The sequence below is a fragment of the Melampsora larici-populina genome, assembly GCF_000204055.1.
Source record: "Melampsora larici-populina 98AG31 unplaced genomic scaffold MELLAscaffold_16, whole genome shotgun sequence".
Lineage (NCBI taxonomy): Eukaryota > Fungi > Basidiomycota > Pucciniomycetes > Pucciniales > Melampsoraceae > Melampsora > Melampsora laricis-populina.
In genome coordinates, this window is record NW_006768780.1 from 321,870 (window position 1) to 340,965 (window position 19,096).

A 19,096-nucleotide genomic window follows, 5' to 3' on the forward strand; every position below is an offset into this window, starting at 1 on the left:
CCGCTGTATTTCTACAAACGCTGTAAATAATCGGTTTTCAAATTTGGCCGTTTGGTAGCCCAAATTTCAAGATTATCGTAATGTATTAATTGAACGATAATCTCAAAATACTATGGTAATTTCATAATGCCCGTTTTCGGCATTATTTAATCCATAATCTGATTTCATTCCGTACGTGAGAAGGGAACTTGTCGAAAATTCACCCTTCTCTGTACCTCACTCTACCCTTCACCCCGTTTTCCCTTCGACTCCAACTCACCTCATTTCCTTTTTTTTGATCACCTTCTTCTTTTTTTGGTCTTCGTTTGACTTCCTCCAAATCCCATTCGACTCAATTCTTTTTTTATTCAACTTTCTTCTTCGTTCGACTTCCTTTCAAACTTTTCCAAATCCAATCAACTCGATTCTTCTTAATTCTTCTTACTTCTTCTTACTTCTTCGATTGACTTCCTCATTCCACTCGAACCGAATCAACAACATGCCAAAAGCTAAACCCGACAAAGTCGACGAAGCTGATGACGAAGCCAACGAATCTCCCAATTGGACTCACGCAAAGAGCCGAGCCTTGATCAACTCCCTCATCCTTCAAAAACTTGCTGGAAAGAAAGCCGCTACTGGATTCAAAAAGGAAGCTTGGACTGCGGTAGTCAAAGAATTCAATGATACCTTCAAGTGTAAACTCAAGAAACCACAGCTCAAGAACCATCTTCAAACGGTCAGTTTCTCATTTAATCAATTTCTTTCTCTTAAAACTATGCTGACCGATCATCAACCTTGTAATACTTAGGTTAAGTCCCAATACGCCATAGTCCATGCGTTGAGAGGAGCTTCAGGCGCTGGTTGGAACGAGGAAACTCAGATGGTAACTGCTCAGCCAGGGTTTTGGCCCGATTATTGCAGTGTAAGTTCTTACATGCTCAATGGTCAATATATATTCATACTGACTGCTGACAACTTTCAAAATCTGTAGAAACATAAAGGTGCTTCTGCCTATGAGAAGAAGCCCTTCCCGCTCTACGACCTCATGAACGAACTCTTCGGTGATGTCAACGCCACCGCCAATGGGATTATAGGAACTCAAACTGCGAATAGACCAATCACTAACCAAGCTATCAGTCCACCTGATGATGAGCTACCTTCTGACGATCCACCTGAAATCGATCTCATGGCTGAAAAGGAACCGGTTGCTAAGCCACCTGCCGTCGATCCCAAACCTGTCAATAAGCCACCTGCCGTCGATCCCAAACCTGCTGGAAAGGAACCTGTCAAAAAGCGACCTGTTGAAACTCGGACCGAGCTATCTGATGATGATGACGATGAAGCTTATCGTCTTCCTCCACCATTAAAGAGGCAGGGTAGGTTTTTTTAATATATTTGTATTGATCTTGTAACTAAGCTATGTCTTATTTACCTTTTGGATTTAGGCTTAGACGACACTCGCCATTACAGTGACCACTCGGGTGACACTTCAGATGAAAGTATCACTCAAACTGCGACTCCGGCGACTCCGAAACCTCGTGCTTACAACAAGAAGCCGGCTCCTCGAGTTAGACCAAACACCAAGGCCAAGCTTGCAAGTTCTTTGGACAATTCAGCTGAATTGCTCAAGAATCAAGCGGCTGAAGCCCTCGATCGCGATAGGGTACGATCAAAGGCTATCGCTGATCACGATGCTGCCAAGGAGTCGATGTTGATCACTGCTGCTCGATTGGATCGAGAATCTCAATCCTATCGATTCACCACCATCCCTTCTCAAGCGGAAGCGATGGAGATCTTCAACAAGGGCTGGAAGGACCACTTTTACAATAATCCCAAAGCTGCCACTGAAGCTATCCTTCTTTTCGAGCACGAGGACAAATGTCGAACATTCATCAATTCCGATGTCAAGTTGAGATGGAGCTGGCTCGCCCTGAGCCTTGGGTATGATGTTGTCAATGAAAAAGAAAAGGGAAAGGGAAAAGAGAAGAGAAAAGAAAAGGGAAATGAAGACGAACAAGAGGATGAAAATGATCAAGAGAATGAAAATGAAAATGATCAAGAGAATGAAAATGATCAAGAGAATGAAGGAAATGAATGATGGTTTTCATTTATTAGGATTAAATCCAATTTTTATTTCATATTACTTTATCAAATTACAATTATATGTTGTTGCTTTACATTAGTATAAGAATTGTATGTACAAAATGTCCTACTGGTTAAATACTTGATCCAAATGAAATATGAGATGTTAAAGTTTTTGTTTAAAAATAAAGGATACTTTCTATACTATTTGATGAGCTCTGAGTTTGAGTTTTTAGCCTCGATAGCGAGGATGAGCAATGTAAGCCTGCCACATGTCCATAGCAATTTGATCTCGAGCATCAGCAGCCTGTGTTCGAAGATGAGTTGAAGCCACCTGATAGACAGCCGCTGGTTCATTCTGCCAGCCTTCATCTTCATCGCCATCATTACCCTCCATGAAGGCATCCCCGCCACCTTTCCTAACAATTATGTTGTGTAAAGTACACATTGCTATCACTAATCTTGCTTGAAACTCAATTGTGAACGAGTGCATACTCGTGAGCATTTCGAATCTTTTTTTAATGACCCCAAATATTCTTTCGATTGCGTTTCGAAGACTGGAGTGACGTAGATTAAAAAGTTCTTTATAATCTTTGGGCCCAGCATTACCTTGGGCCCATTCCTTCAGATGATATCGAGTTCCACAATAGGGAGCTAAGAATCCTGGCTCATTGGCATAGCCTGCGTCGACAAGATAGAATTTGTCTTTAAAGGCATGAATATCAGCATTGGTACAAAAACAAAATGAGTGAGAGATTACATACTCGGTGGAACTACAAATCTCCCTTGCTGCCGAGCTACCTCCAGTACTTTGGCATCACAAGCGGATCCTTTGAAACCGGCGAGGACAAAGGAGAACATTAGGTTGAATGAGCAACCTGCTAATACATTCTGGCTTATGTAGCCTTTTCGATTACGCCACAGGTCTTGATCGGAAGTTTTAACGACAGCCTGTATGTGAGTGCCATCGATGGCACCGATACAATCCTTAAAAAAAGGATACCTCTTTGAATCATTGAGGATTTCGGGTGGGCATGGTGTTTGGGGACCAGGTTGTTTGATGAACTGGTCTGAGACCTTCTCTAGTGCTTCCGTTACTTTGTGAAAGTAGCGGCTGATGGTTTCTTTCGAATGCTGGAATCTTTCAGCGGCCATTCGATTCGAAGCGTGGTTTCCGATGATGTAAAGAAACATCATCACTTGCTCTCGAGTATCGATGTGTTTCGAAGGCATGAGATACACATCCAGAATGTCCATCAACGAGAGGAAGGTTGTCTTGTCCATGCGACAGACTTCTTGAAATCTGACCGGACTACCCTCAAACACTTCTCTAGCATACTCATTACCTCTGAGTCGAGAGGTACGGCAGGGGATGTTGGGAGCTAGTGCTGCGGTGAGAACTTCTCGAGCAGCGATGATATTATGTTCTAATTCGGCTCGGAGAGCATCTTCTCTTTCGGTTGATCCAAAAAGGTCGTCAGTTCGAATGCTCAGCATCGAATCCAGACTGTCGATAGACGCTGTTGGAGAGAGGTAATCTGACATGGATGATGGCGATGTACAGCTGTATGTACAAAGTTTGGATGATTTGGGTTTGATTTTACCAAACGCTATACAGCTGTAAACGTTACAATAATCTTGTACTACATTTCAAAATGGTTTTCAGCCATTACTGTAATTTTAGGGCAATAATGTATTACAGTTTTACGGTAGTGTACGATAATCCGTGGCTACCAAACGGGCCCTAAAGTATTACCCACCAACTTCAGGTTTGGCAAGCAAATCTCGCGCTGTTTTTCCCTTAGCTCAATAAGATGTCTTTTTTGAAGATTGTTTGATCAAAATGTCTTTGTTGATCCTTCACTTATCAGTGGTTCCAGTGGATGGCGTAGTAAATCAAATCCCAAAATTATTAACAGTTTTTCTTTGCAAACGTTTGGTCATAAATAACACAACAGTTTTCCCTTCACTCAAAGATCAGGGTATCGTAAAAAACAAATACATGATGATAAGGGTAATACATAGTATGAGCCAAGATCGAGTGATCTGGAAACCTGAAGGATTTTAAAAAGCGTACTGGCTGTGCCGAAGCATATGAGAAACTATAATTTGGTTTGTGGGTTATACCTACCCCTTTTGACGGTTTTAAAGATATTGCGTGCAAGCGAGCCTAATTAGTTTACAAACAACATACGGCAGAAAGATCAGTTAGGTTTTAATATCTCCGGCTCAATAAATATGTTCTGATCAACTCAAATGAATAGCTTACCTAATGAAGACCACCAACGATATCGATCGTAAACCCATCTTGATCAGCTCGCCAAGTACTACAGTCTCCAGAAAAGTCATCTAAAACTGGTGATGATCGTGTCAATACTTGTAGGTTGTTAGTGATAGGTTGACCAGTTCTTAGGCTTAGACTTGCGGTGGTGACGACTAGAATTCCTCGAATGTCTGCCACTGAAGCCTGAAGATGGTTCGATCATATAACAGACATTCAGAATTCAAAATGACTTTAGTCTAGCTGATGTTTTCCTGTCAACGATTAAAGCTGTACTAACGAGATTTCCATCTTCTGCTCGACTTTCTAGGTCTCGCTCTTCGCTTTCAGCACGAGCCGCGTCAAGAAGATCGGAAAGGAATGTAGCTTTTTTGACTTCGGTGTCTACAACACGTTTTGGCCGGGAGTTTAACATACATAACTATATTGTGAGGACACAATCGGATTATCGATTAGCTGGTGGAATGTTATTGACAATCTTTGAAAAACACTCACGAGCGAAGACGAGTATAGTCTTACGAGACAAAGGCTTGCTGGAACATGTGATTCTTCACTACGATTGTTAATTTTGATCAGACGATCACATATGAGCCAAGGCAAAGTATAATCACAGACGTACTATGCTAACAAGAATAAAATTAGGTCCATGAGACAGAAAGCTGCAGTTAGGGAATTGTTTCCAATTGTCAAAGCAATTAATTTCCTAAAGCTACGGCAAAGCAGAATAGTTAAAGACTTTATTAACAACAAGTCTGGCCAGCAGTTGGTTTATAACTAGCTTTTCTTACCTGCTTTCCTTTTTGTTGATGGTATCTTGCTGTTGTAACTGTAACCATACCATAGTAGTCATAATGAACACATCTGTCATCGCTGCTCCTCCAAGCCAACAAGAGGCGCTGATCTGCGAAATCCGAAGACTTGCATCGGAGGTTTTTGTGGTACAATAGCACATAAACTATAGTATACAAAGAGATAGATTTCAATACCTTTGCGCATCAGAGGAAAAGTAGCGGCATGGGCTACGAGGAATACTGACAATGGACCCTGCCATTTGAAATAATGACCCAAAGCCGACCAGGATGGGTGTCGATCGATTACCACCTCTCAACAGGTAGAGTCTAAAGCGTCATTGATTCATGAAGCATCAGTTGACTGAGACCGAGCTGACGCATGAAGAGGAAAGGCCTACCTATGAGCGTGAAAGAGTTGTGTGATGCTAGAATTATGAAGGACGAAAGGAAGCTCTGATGAGTTTTATTCCTCGTATCACAAGAGAAAGTCGTGTGGTTGAGACGAGATACCACTCACCAAGCTGAAATACTGCAAGTTAAGATGTAAAATGGGCCAAGCCAGGGTGAAACTATCCAACTTGGAGTTTTATCGTGGTCTGAAAAACTCATATACGAGCTATAGTGCATCCAGCCATCAAGCGCACGCTGAATCAGTTGAGGTTATCAAGAGATTTGCATCATGTTGACTCACCTTGTCACTTGGCATACCAACATATGGACGACATTGAGTATCACTAAGAAGGACACCAAACATTTCAGAGACTTTCGATCGTCGCTGAATCTCACAAAGTAAGTCTGTTGTCATACAAAACAACAATCAGGTAAGGCATCTCTCTCAAGTGAAAAAGATCAAAAAGGTGTAGGCAGGATTAGTTGACAATGTGCTCACATGAGATTGCTGCAATACGATGCCCAATAGAAATCCCTATATATATCATGGCAATCCGAGATTAAACATCAAAACATCTTCATGAATGACGCAACGGAACAAGAAACATACGCTAGTAATAGATCCGATTGAAAATGCAGCCGTCAATTTTGTTGAAGCTGAAGGAAGCATAACTTAAGAAGCGAGGCTGAGTGTCTCTTTGGTACAAAAATCAAGTCGGACTAACGATAAAGATAAACAAATATAATGAGCGGATCTTCAGGTTGAATCATATAGGATTCACCAAGTAGCTTTCAAGATTATATATATGGTCATGGCAAGCCCGAGGTCACGGTTCACTTGTCGATCACAGTTACTAATACCAGCATGTAGAAAGCTTTTCGCGGATTCAAAGTTGATAATTTTTCCTTTAAGGAAATCTCTTGTTTCGACATAGTGCGGTTCTAGACGCATTTACTCGATTTAATGTCGATCCTTCAAAATCCATAACCAACACTCACCTAGATAATGAAAATGTGTCGATCCTATAAGATCGACAAAGGTGATCTGAGCCCTCCGCAAGCCTTCAGTGCTCTCGGACACTCACATTTCATGTCGATCTTTTTCTTTTATAGTCAAAATTTCTCATTTTATCTCATCGTGCTTTGTTTCTGATGCTTTGTAAGCCAGTCCTGTAATAGCAAGATCGTCTACGCGATTACGATACTTGTTCAAATACTTGAACGTGAGCTTGGGATAAGTAATTGAAGGTATGATTTTTGGACCCCGCAAGCTTTATATGAATTAAAAGACCATCATTGCGTAAAATTTAGTATTTGTACTCCAAAATATCAGTTAAGCTTATCAGGCTAGACTTGTGAATAAGATTTTCTTCGTATATCGATTAAAGAAATCGATCTGACGGTCGAGAAGAATTTGATGTAGCCTAAATTCCACCAGCCGAAAAGTCCAAGGACATGAGGAATTTCGCAAGAGGATTTCTATATATACTGAAAATCGGGTGCGTAAGGATGATCGAGAGATATAGATTGAGGATCCGTTTCGTGATACTTGGTAAGAGGAACTTCAGGCCCTTCTCGCTCTTGGGTGAGTTCTGTTCGTATGTGGCGTATGATCCTTGCAAATCAGAAAAGGAAAACACCATGATGTCTTTGGATTCATTCAAATGTGCATAAGCAAAAATGGCATCGTACAAAGAGGCACGTTGGACGCGTCATGAAGAGGCATGCCCGGACCCCGAGTATGTGCCGCGCCGCTCCCAGCTGCACCATACCATTTTTTGAATTTCACTTTTCTGATCGCGAGAATTGACTATCAAAACCACTTCACTTCTCATCGATCATCAAGCTCAATTCCTGTAAGTTTCTTGTTTACCTTTCTTTCTCTGAAGCTAAACTGACACTTGTAACCTTCTCAGCCTTTCTAGTCAACACTTGGGCGATCGAAATCATGGTTTCTGAAGTTCGACAACTAGCATTGATCTCAAAGTTTGTTTGCAACCTCTTTTGATTCTCATCCATGACTCGAATACCATTTGGCCATAGAACCGAAAATGGAACCGGAACTGAGATTAAATTCGAATCTGATTCTTCGTCCTTACATTCAGTCCAATTCGTCTCATCAATCGCGTACTGGCGGGATGTAGCGGTTCGAGTCCATCCTCTTCTACTTTTGTTCAACAACTATTGGAATTGCATCGAAAAAAACTACGAACGTGTTACGATGCCTTTCCATCTACTTCATCTGAATCACGTGCTAAAGTATCCTCAGGAAAAGTCACATTACCCGATGGAGAGGTGATCGTGGTGTCTGAGAAGAGGAAGGCCAATGTATTTAAGATCAGCGAAACTTTTAACTTATGCGAGGTCGAGTCATTGGTGATCTGGTTACAATTTTTGAACCATCGGAGGATTTCTCATACAACGAAGCCTGATCAATCCAGTCAAAAACTACCTCGAAACTCTTCAGAAAGTAATGACGAGGAAACCCTTGATGAGGAGACGCTAGGAGCCCTGGCCTCATTTTATTTCGAAGAGCGTCAAAGTGTTTTGGTGGCCATCGCCTCAATGTTACATATTGGTAAGTTCCTGACCTCAAAATTTCACATTCTTTGGCTCTACTGCTGATACACTTGGTTTGAAAGAGGATAATGAATCATCACCCATCTTTGAGATCTGCTTGGATTTCTTGAATTCGATCATCACTCCCGATACCCCTTCTGTCATGTTGTCAAATTTTATCAAACGCACAAAGAGTGTACTCCCTGAGAGTGTCAGAGCTTCACCTCGTCAAGCTACTTTTTGGGCAAAGCAGGTACGTCTCTTGATTCTTTTGCCAAGTGGGATGTGATTTTGACATTTTTGTTCTTAGCTCATAAGAGAACAAAAACTAGTTCTGGAAGTCGTCTTTTTGCTTTTCTACGGTCGAATCAAAGCACACGGTAGCCACTATGTCTCAGCCCTCTCAGCACTCAAGATTACCACTTGGGGTCAGAATCAAGAAAGTTTTGCATTCTTTGACGACGAAGCTTCGGCGATCGGTGTGGACATAGCCAATCTCTTGACTTTGATCACCCTTCAAGTTTCTCACATTGAGGATGTTAGCTCTCACGACTTCAGTCTGCCGGCAGAACCTGTGGACAATACAAATTTATTCAGCCCAGGGCGCCTGAAGGATGTCTATGATCTTCAGATGGAATTGCTTCAAAGTCATCCTCTCAAGGTGGCACCAATTGCTCTAGCCTGGACGTTTGTCTTACACAAGATGACTGTCGTTTACTTGGAAAATGGCATACCCCCCTCGCATACCGGATTTGCGGAGTTGATCCTTCCCTTACGGCGTGCAAACGATTTCCAAGATCAAGAGGGCGATGAAGAGATGGAACAATCGGATGAAAGTCTACCGCTTTATCAGAGATGGGGACGCCACGTCCTATCGGCTGAATGTGAACTCTTTCACCATCTAAGTCAATTGATTTCTTCCGTGTACTCATCTGGTCATCACAAGCGCTTTGGCGCACCCGACAACAATGCTTTGGGCTACCTCGTCACTATCCGCGTCCTGTTCTCGGCTATGCCACTCTTCTTCCGGTTAATGTATTTCAGCTCTCAGCAGTTCGAAGGTATCATCAATGCATTTGGATTACTCTTCCGGCTAGACACTCAGCACGCGATAGCTAGTGAGTTTTGGAAAGCAGTCCGAGGAGAACTTGGTGACATCAGCGAAAATGACCTTCCTTTGGCAACTGGAGAAGCCGAGTTTCTCGAATCTGCTCGTTCACGTTTTCCAATCAATGTCAGCTTGTTTACAAAGATGTGTCGATCAGTCAGCGGCTTCAGTGAAACACGTCAGCTGAACCCGACGGACGAACAACGATTCTGTGTCCAATCACTGGTACAATACGTAGATCAACTCAGCACCTTGACCGAGGCAATTCCCAACTCCCAATCAAGTTTACTTCCTCTCACGTATGAGCCTACTACACCACCAGAATACTCATCGGAAGTTACAAATCATCTCATGTCACAAAGTGAAGGCTGGGTCAGAGCGACACGAGAAATCAAAATATCTCCTAGTGTTTATATACCGAGGGATACTTTGGGTAAGATTGTCAGCAGCGCTGATCAGAACCCCGTTGTTATCTGTTGGCAATATTCATGGTCTGCATGGCAATATTGGGGCGACCTCGTACTTTACTATTCAGGATATCATCCCCCGGAAGACACCGAAATGTCAGGCGATGATGTCTTCAGGCCAACCCAATCCGCCAACCCAGATTGGGCAGAAGACAAGGTGAACACGAGTATCATTGTCGAAATCTTGCAAATGTTGACCGCACTCCTTGAAAGTAAACCTGAAGCAGGCTCAGACTTGATTCGTCGGATCGTCAGCAATGCATCACATTTAGTCTTCATCCAGGCGGTTTTCAACATCATTGAAAGTTCTATTCACTCAGTCACTCAGACTTTACAAACCGAAACTACTGAAGCCGCTATGAGATTGGTATCTGCTCTTTTACCCATCTTTCCTGGTGCGATCTGGACGTTGATTCGAGGTTCAAGCGTACTTTTCCCGGCTCTCTCCAAAAAGACGGCTTGGAATCAAGTGGAATCATCAACCCCCTTATTGAACTTCGAGCGTCTTTCTGGTCGTTATGGGATTACCCTTTCAGCATTGGATACAGCCCACATGCTTATCTTCGAGGCGACGACTTCAGGCTTAGCCACCAATCCAGCATTCGCTGAGATCAAAACCGAAGTTCTCCTCAGAGCTCTTATCTGGATACGAGATGAAATTTGGCCAGGCTTCCAGAACTGGAAGTATGTAGACTTGGATGTCAAATTCCGATTTGCAACCAAATGTTGTCGAATATTCAATGCGATCGCGTCTCAGGCTTTGAAAACACATTTGAACATACCCGACCTCAAAACTGACCTGGTTGCACGCGAGATAATTGCTTTTTTCTCCGAAGCCTTTGTTACCTCTCCTGTTGCGATCACTCTCAATCCCATGATCATGTTGATCACGACCGATGCCGAAGTCTTAGAGGTCCTACAGCGCACACATCGTATTGTAGAGTATGATGCTCTGGTAGAATCAATCTTTTCATCACTCGCACTGGCCAAAAACATCTTGGCGTTAAGGCCACATCACCTCCTTTCCAATCAAGCCGGCATGCTCGAAAGATTACTCTTGACTCAGTCAATCCGGACAAGTGCGCCTGGCGGTGTTTCGAAAAATGCTCATTTGAAAAGCGCATTACCTTACATTGCATACTGGTGTTTGGATGGACCGAACGATTACATAGCCAAAACTGCATGCGAAGTCCTTTCTTTACTCTGCAAGCTTTCAAAAGATTGGTCTTCGGATTGGCCATCGATTAGCGCTAGCTTTGGAGATCCGGTAGATATGAGTGAATTTTTACTCAGTTTGGCTCGTGAAGGTTCAATGGGTAACGAGCAGGAAAGTCTAGACTTACAATCAACTCTGTGGGATCTCTTGGCTGTTATTGTTGACACTCAACCTTCGCTTGCGGCCATCTTGATCACGGGACAATTGTCATTACCCGGCTGGAGTGCCTCCGATCCATCTCACCTTATCCCTGCTACTAAATCTTCACCTGAAAGTGCACTGCAGATCGCAATCGAGGCCTTTGTCAAGTGCTTTCAGGATGATGAGGCTGTCAATCTCTCTTTGGGGTTGAGCGTCTTGTCTTTCTTGGACACAGTCCATGGGCGCGTTAATGAGTTCGAACCAACCTTGATTAGTATGGCTGAGAATAAGGCGTTCACAGATCGGATCATCAGTATCTGTACAAGCCTGATCATCACTCCACAAATATTGGTCGATCTCAAGGACAATCGCCTCGCACCTTTCGATCCTAATCCCGATTCAAGTATATTTGGTATGGTAGAAGAACTTCAAGTCAAGCATCACTGTGATGAGCTTATCTGTCGAGCGTATTCGACTAGAATTTTAACTGTATTGCTTCAAGTTGAAGCATCTAACTCCAAGGCTCCAAGTGCTACCCATCCGATTCAAGATGTATTGATTCAAGAAATGCAAAAATCCGATGACAGTATGAAAGAATTGATCATTTCAACCATCGAAAGCATGGCTGATCCTGAATTACAATCCGAAGCACTCCGAGAGATCTGTCATCGATCCCCAAACCTTGACTTGGAATCCTATCGAAGGGTTCAATCAATCTTACCTCATGAAAAAGTGCGTAATTATGGAAGGAGTTTTGTGTATGACTATGAGATGATGAGTTATAAGATTGAGGGTAGTGGAGCATCACCAAAGATTGTGGATGAAGTTTTAAAGAATCTGGTGGCCATCAATTGGAATTTGTCAGTTGTTGATGCTCAATTGGAAGTAACTCAAGCCTGGCAAGGTTTATTAGAGGTGGCACTTCGACAACCCAGCTTATCCGATCAACTAACAAAACCACTTTCTCAATCTATCCTCGCCTTGTCACATAGGATCGCGAGTGAGAATCGTGAAGGTGAATTTATGGTCAATATCCATTCCGTCCGAATTTCAATGCTACTGGCATTGATTCAGGCTTTACCTGATAACTCTAAAACGACCAAGACGACCCTTCAGCTACTTGAACCTCTCAGAAACCTACTTTCTTCAGAATGTTTTCCGGTCGTTGAAACTCTCAAACGGAGGACCAAAGCAACTTGGCCGATTGACGTCCTCAAACTTGTCTACATAGTACTACGGCGATGTAGGAGTGTTTATCCATTGAAGTTGAGCGATGAAGAACGATACCTACTGGTGAACACCATCGAAAGTCTCCTAAGATCAAGTCTTACGATTCTTGAAACTGTTCTAATGCTTGCGAACCTTCCCTCCGAGATCGTTTACGACGAAGAATTAAAGTTGATAGTTTCAATCTTTACTGAACTTCTTGCTTCGCCTGTTCGTCCAGCTACAACACATTGGGCACATCGGATTCATGACTTTTGTCAACCTGCTTTCAATCTACTCAATCAGAGAATCAACTATGACGAGCAAGAACCTAAGTTGGTAGCAGAGGTGATTCGGTTGTTTATGGGCATGTCACTAGATGATCGATTAGCAGAGTACCTGGCGTCAGAAGGCCTGATAGCAGCATTACTGGGCAGTTCTTTAACACCCAAAGCTTCACTTGGTCTAATCGAGCCGGTCTCCCCTCTCCGCCCTAACGAGCGTAACCCTGTTCATACACTTTGGTGCTCAGTACTGGCTCTTGTCTGCTCTCTAGCCAATACTTTGTGTCATAGTGAGCTCTTCATGGTGGATGAGATCGCTTCATTTGCAAAACTCTACTCGCCTCAGCTCATGGTCGCTCTCTCTACAATATCAACTTCTAATCCAAATCAACGTGATCACGGGGTAAACTTGAGTTTGGCAGGAATTGAAGAAATGGAACTAGTGACAAGCCTTTTATCGGTGATCTGTACTAAACCAATCGGACATCCGTTCTTAAGTCTTCCTGAACATTTCTGTTTAGCTATGATGACCGGTTTACAGACCTTGGCACATTGTCTTAGTCACCCAAACTCAACTTTTAAATGGCTTGAAAATGATGTCAGTCGGAATGAACTCTTAATGAGCTCTACTCTTACGCGTGGTGGGAATTCTCAAGGAATGATTATGTCCAATAATTCACCAAAACTTGATGTACATGTTCAAGAGGCTTTGTTACATATGCTTCAAATCTCAAAGAATATCTTACGAATTCTCATCTCCCATACCCGAGCTATTCATGTTCTCACAAGAGATATTGCAGATTGGCCACTTGAGCTTACAGTCATCAATCCAGTGAGTCTTTTGATATTCTTATATGCTCTTCTCTTCATTTGCTCATTGTTGCTTTGTTTGAATCTTTAGACCAGAAGTATTGTTGCAGGTGAACCTGCTACCATTGGAACACTCCTCGAGTTAGCCGAGACGGGCTTGGAAGTGTATAGGTCATCAGCTAATACATCCACTCCTACAAATTTGAGGGCTATTTCTGGTCCATCAAGGGATTTGGAGAATGATACTGGTATCCGATCAATCGCTGAAGCAGTATTAGAATCATCTCTCTTATTAGCATCTACTCAATTAGCACTCTGGTTAAACCAACCCAGCAATCCAGCTCAATCACCTACAAGTGCAACACGACCTGGAACCAAAGAATCAGAAACTCCTAATCTGAATGCTTATTCAAGCCATAACTGGTCCCGATTAAAAAGAGAAATCTTAACAGATCTATCACCTGATTTATTAACTGCAATAGACAAATCATTAGTCTCAGTAAAGAATTTGATTAGGAATGGATCTATGACTAATATGAATCAAAAAACATCAAATGAACCAATGAAATTAGTTCAAAACTTTAAACAAAGTGTTTTGTCTAAGAAAACTAGACCGTTTGTTTTAGCTACTAGTTGTGTTGTGAGTCATGGTAATTCGGATGAAAGGAATCGGGTTGAAGAAGTAGAAGAGAATGAGAATGAGAAGAAGAAGAATGGAGTAGAACAGTTTTTGATGGCTATTAAAACTTTTAGTCAATCTAATCTTATGACTGGGAATTGAATCAATGAACCTATGAAGATCATTTTAAGGTCTTTTTGAAAGACAAATCGGTTATTTTTTTGATATTATGTTTGATGTGTGAAATTTGTTTAGTTTTTTTTTGAAAATTTTATTTATGATAGTACAGATTTAAACGTTATTTTTTTATGTATGCGAAGGGGTTGTTTGAAAAGTTTTGATTGGTGGTTTTGAAATAGGTTATAATTTTTTTTTGAAAGAAGTTAATGATGATTTGTATATTGTATTAATTGGATGTGTTTTTTTGAGATTACATTGGTATAAGAAGAGAATCAAGTATCTCTTGGCTGTGTGCTAAGTTTTTCTTAGATGAAAGTGAATTGATAATTATGTTTTATTTCAAAATGTGCATGGAGTAAGATTGAAGCTCTTTATGTGTTTGTACCCTTTGATAGTCTGGGTCTGATGAATGGCCCAAATCGTTTTTGAAATCAAAGTCTTATTAGAGAAACTGTTGAGTGATATATATGTATTCAGATCATGAGTTAAAACTTGAAGTTTATGAGATGCTCTCATATTGATTTGTTTGATTGATAACTTATTCCTTGGTTGGTTCTTAACATCAAGTTTTGAAACCAAAAAGGGAAGTTCATATACTAAGGATGCCATTGCAAAGTGGTCACTATTCAAAGATTGTAAATAGCATTGATTGGAGTTCACTCTAGTTCACTTCATCTTTGAAGAAATGAAAATGCTTGTATGTGTATTAGCGAAATTCGCTCAAAGTGCATGTATTGAAGCTGTCACAGGAAGTTTGTGAGTTGTGATGCTTATATTGAGATTCATGGACATCGGTCACCCGGGTTTCGCCGTGTGACAGGTTGATAATCAATCTCAAAGACCATTGACCATCGTTGATCATCACTTAACTTCTAATCGAATCCACCACACTCTCAACTAACAACAACTTTGATCAAAATGTCTTCATCTGAAGAAAGCAGTGTAAGTTATCTTAACTCTTATCCAATATCTCTTTTACTTTGTTGTACTGACTAAATGTAATCGGATCAACTTCTTTCTATACATAGGAGACTGGACAACAAACCTTTGTGTTACAAGTGAATCTCTTTTTGCTCTTCTCAACTAATATCTTTCTAATCGTGATTCTTTATTTTTTTGATAGACCGCTGGATTTGATGCTCGGTTCCCAAACTGTAACGTAAGTGAACAATTATTTGAGTGTTTTATAAGTCTGTGAAAAACACAGAACGATTAATTGGGTCTTTTTTATTCCGAATAGCAAACCAAATACTGTTGGCAATCATACGTACGAAACCATTATCTCTTTCTATTCGATCCGATCCGATCCGATCGATTCCACAACACTCCAAAAAAACCAAACTCAGAGAACTTAATTTGATATTTGGTTAAATGTGTTTTCTAAATAGGTTGATTATTACAAATGTGTAAACGCACGTGGAGAAGATTTTGCACCATGTAAACAATTCTTCCGTGCTTTCCATTCGTTATGTCCTAGTAAGTCATTCAATCTGATTTCGAACTCATTGATGATGATTATCGTTATTGAGTTTGGTTGATGGGATGGGTTTTTTAGATAACTGGATTGCTCGTTGGGATGAACAACGTGAGAATGGAAAATTCCCTGCTTCGCTTGGTGAGTTTTGAACATCTTTATCATCATCATTGGAGCATTTTAGAAGTCTTTGAGGTGTGATTTGATCTGGTTGCTGATTCTTTGTTGTATGTTTTTCATGGGTTGATTCCTGTTCACTCATTTATCTTTATACTCCCGATCATTCACTTCGGTAATCGCTTTATATGGATATCGACTGATTCACACCTCGCCTTCTATACTTCTCCTTTATTCATCTTATGGTTGTTTAGAGCCTTAAAGCAATTATCCATGAGTCCTTACTTTCTGATCACAATTTCAAACTTGAAGATATTTCAACTCAACAAACACATGACCCGTGTCTTGTCTTCTGAAAGAGTAAACCGTATTGGTTTTAGTTACGATTTGAGATTGGATCTTTACACCACAGCGTGATCAGTGCTGTATCATTCGAAGGAGATCTTTTCTTCCAAGCTTATTAGGTTTGAGACTGAAGCTGAGTCTACACAACCTTGAGTGATTGTGCAGATGGATCTGGAAGATCAGCTTATCTAGTTCCAAAGTATCACACATTGTGAGGAGAACCAAGAGTTACACTTGCTTTTTGTCTAAAATGCTGTTCACACTACACCCTTTGCTTTTTTTAGAAGATGAGATAGATTATTCATCAGCTAAATCCAAATCAAGGTAGTAGAATGCTGGTACTTGATGACTTGGAGACTTGACTATTTATTTCAATTGAACAGATCTAATAATCACCTTGAATGATCAAGGAGAGTGTGTTGAGAAAAAATAAATCATCTATAGTAACCAAGATGGAGAGAAAAAAAACACTTAAAAGTAGGATGATCAGTTCAAGTAGGTAAGATGAGCTGTCTGGAAAACAATCAAAATAAGGCTTTCATCAAAAAGATAGTGATCCAGAATTGGTCTGTCTGTTGGGGCCTTTTTAAGGTGATATGCCCGTTGCGAGAGTTGAATTTAGCAAACTTGTGAAGAACATTGTCTTTAACCATATCAAGCAAACCTGGATAGTAGTTCTCTTGGGATACAATTAATCTTATTCGAGGTGAGTTATTAGCAGACTACAAATTTGAGGCCCTTGTAGCTTTCTGTGTACATGATTTCTTTGGTTGATTTGGTTACTTTGTTGTTTTTAATTTGCAAGTCATCTCCCTCAAAGAAAAAATCAAAGTTGCCTCACTAGAAATACAAGTATCAACATTCATTTTTCTGGCCAACCAAGGCTCTTCTCAAAGAGGTTGAAAGTAAGATGTAATCATCATGAGAGGGATGCAGAAATGAGAATGGACTCATATGCCGAGGCCGAGAGAAACAGAATAGGAGAGAAAGTAGAAAAGAAGTTGTAAAGGAAATGTTTGAAGGACTCATTGAAACTGAAAAGATTGAAAGTTTCATGCTGATGTCACATGATGATCACCTTGCCAATCCTTGAATCTGATTTTAGGTTTTCAAACGCATACATTCAGAAACCAACCACACCATTTGTCAAGTTCCAAGCAATCGACCATCAACCATCTTATCACGATTCTCGATCATCCATTCTCGATTCTCGATTCTCAATGCCATCGATTCCTAAACTATTCTCATTGGGACATCAAATCAATCGTAGAAAACCTTTTCAAATAATCATGAAATCTTATAGATTATCAAACCTTTTGAATTTATTGAATCTTAATCAAAATCAAATCTCTCTTCCTCAAGAACGTAGATTACCTATTAGGATACGTCCTGTAAGTCTTTTGAGATGAGAAAACAAACTACAAATTATCTTAAATCAATTGATCATTTTTTTTTTTGGTTTTTCGATCAGGTCTTTTTACTTCTTACTTTATTTACTATTATTATCTTGACTTTGGTTGGGTTTAATCCAGCTTTAAATGCTTGGGTTTTATTTCCTAAAAAAGTATGTTTTCAATCATTTGGTGGTTGATTTCATCTTGTAACTTGGTTATAATCCTTTTGGCTTATCATTTAGGTCTTTTTTTTCTTTTTTTTTGGTTTCAATTTAGCTTTTCCATTTTATTTCATGTAAGACTTTCTTTCATCCTTTCCTTATCTGACATTTTTTTTTCTTCTTCTTCTTGAAACTGATTCTTGATTTGATTTGATTTTGATTTTCTTCGATGGACGGACGGGTTGGGGGGTGGAATTATGTAGTTACGATTGTCACTGGATTGTTTTATTCGATTTTAGATGTTGATCAATCTTCTCAATTGATTTGGTATTGGAAACATTTTAATTCGATTTGTACTACTACCATTTGTTTTTTGTTAGGTGGGATTGGGTCTGAACTTATTCAAGTTTTCTTACCATGGAAAGTCTTTTCTGTAAGTGCTTTGATTCATTCGTTCATCTCCCTCTCTCGTTTTTTTACTCTTGCTCATTCAATACTTTTTTTTGACTTGTATTGGATTTTTTTTGGTTGGATAAAGTGGGGAGACTTATTAGCAAATGAAGCAGGTTGTTTAGTAGGATACCATTTATCTAGATCTCTACATAAACAATACCAACACAAACGTGAATTAGCATCTCTTTATCAACCATTAGTAAATGAAAGTGGAATGTTAGATGAAGATGAAGAAGAAGATGAAGAAGATCCAGGTGATCTGGCTAAATCTGGTTTCGGATCTCATCCTGGTCTTGGAAATGTTTGGTCAGATAATTTGGATGAGAGTCATGAATATTTTAGGTTTGAGGATGATGATGATGATCGACATTGATTAAGTTTGTGTCTCTGTTGTTATTGGGACTTGCTAAAAAATGCTGATTTCCAGTTTGGAATATCATCTATGAAGAATGAAGTCTTTACTTTCGATTCGATCATTCCAACGATTCATCAACTTATCAAGCTTTACTGTGATAAAGGACGCTGAAGAAAGTACTTGATCGGAAACACTGAACAGATTTCAGTATCCCTCTTCGCTTTGTAAATATCTAGCTTCTCTCGTACAAACAGAAGCTTTAGCTTCTATTGTACAGATCTTTAATTGAAGTATGGACCTACATAGATCCTCCAATCTATCAAAACATTTTTCTTTGAATTATCTTTCTAGTGTTGTAAATTGTTTATAATGGATCAAAACAAATGGTTTCTAGAACTGACTTTCAAAGAATGCAGAAAGAAAGGGAACAAAGAATCAATGAGGTCATACAATTGTAGGTACCTTATTTGAAATTTGTAATTAGTTTGGAAACTTGGATTTGGTTTTTCAAGATTGAAGATCTATAAGTTAAGGCTTCAGAAATTGTTCAGGATTGGATCATCAGAGAATAAGGAACCACATATAATCTACACAAACTTGACTAAATATTCTACTAGAAGAGATATGTAGTCTGTTTAACTGTCAAATAGAATAAGCGCTTTCTGTGCAATCAGATATATGTAC

The 19,096-nt window shown here is 40.2% G+C and overlaps 5 protein-coding genes across 5 annotated transcripts; 4 read left to right on the forward strand and 1 right to left on the reverse strand.

Moving 5' to 3' along the window:
- Positions 1-1,165: 1,165 nt before the first annotated feature.
- MELLADRAFT_106034 (uncharacterized protein) lies at positions 1,166-2,077 on the forward strand (the record flags this gene model as incomplete). Its single annotated transcript, XM_007409418.1, has 2 exons — positions 1,166-1,355; positions 1,425-2,077. 2 exons carry the CDS (start codon positions 1,166-1,168, stop codon positions 2,075-2,077), a joined length of 843 nt encoding a protein of 280 aa, XP_007409480.1.
- Positions 2,078-4,330: 2,253 nt separating this feature from the next.
- MELLADRAFT_106035 (uncharacterized protein) lies at positions 4,331-5,192 on the reverse strand (the record flags this gene model as incomplete). The annotated part of the gene is made up of 5 exons (XM_007409621.1): positions 4,331-4,528; positions 4,623-4,763; positions 4,838-4,895; positions 4,962-5,051; positions 5,131-5,192. 5 exons carry the CDS (start codon positions 5,190-5,192, stop codon positions 4,331-4,333), a joined length of 549 nt encoding a protein of 182 aa, XP_007409683.1.
- Positions 5,193-13,704: 8,512 nt separating this feature from the next.
- Positions 13,705-14,561, forward strand: MELLADRAFT_71749 (uncharacterized protein; the record flags this gene model as incomplete). The annotated part of the gene is made up of 1 exon (XM_007409419.1): positions 13,705-14,561. The coding sequence occupies one exon, from the start codon at positions 13,841-13,843 to the stop codon at positions 14,093-14,095; it is 255 nt and encodes an 84-aa protein (XP_007409481.1).
- A 470-nt stretch (positions 14,562-15,031) lies between these two features.
- On the forward strand, positions 15,032-16,121 carry MELLADRAFT_77646 (uncharacterized protein; the record flags this gene model as incomplete). Its single annotated transcript, XM_007409420.1, has 6 exons — positions 15,032-15,055; positions 15,237-15,272; positions 15,354-15,380; positions 15,502-15,589; positions 15,669-15,728; positions 15,961-16,121. The coding sequence occupies 6 exons, from the start codon at positions 15,032-15,034 to the stop codon at positions 16,119-16,121; spliced, it is 396 nt and encodes a 131-aa protein (XP_007409482.1).
- Positions 16,122-17,204: 1,083 nt separating this feature from the next.
- MELLADRAFT_55946 (uncharacterized protein) lies at positions 17,205-18,810 on the forward strand (the record flags this gene model as incomplete). Its single annotated transcript, XM_007409421.1, has 5 exons — positions 17,205-17,440; positions 17,521-17,613; positions 17,720-17,738; positions 17,868-18,037; positions 18,143-18,810. 5 exons carry the CDS (start codon positions 17,339-17,341, stop codon positions 18,428-18,430), a joined length of 672 nt encoding a protein of 223 aa, XP_007409483.1.
- Positions 18,811-19,096: the final 286 nt, after the last annotated feature.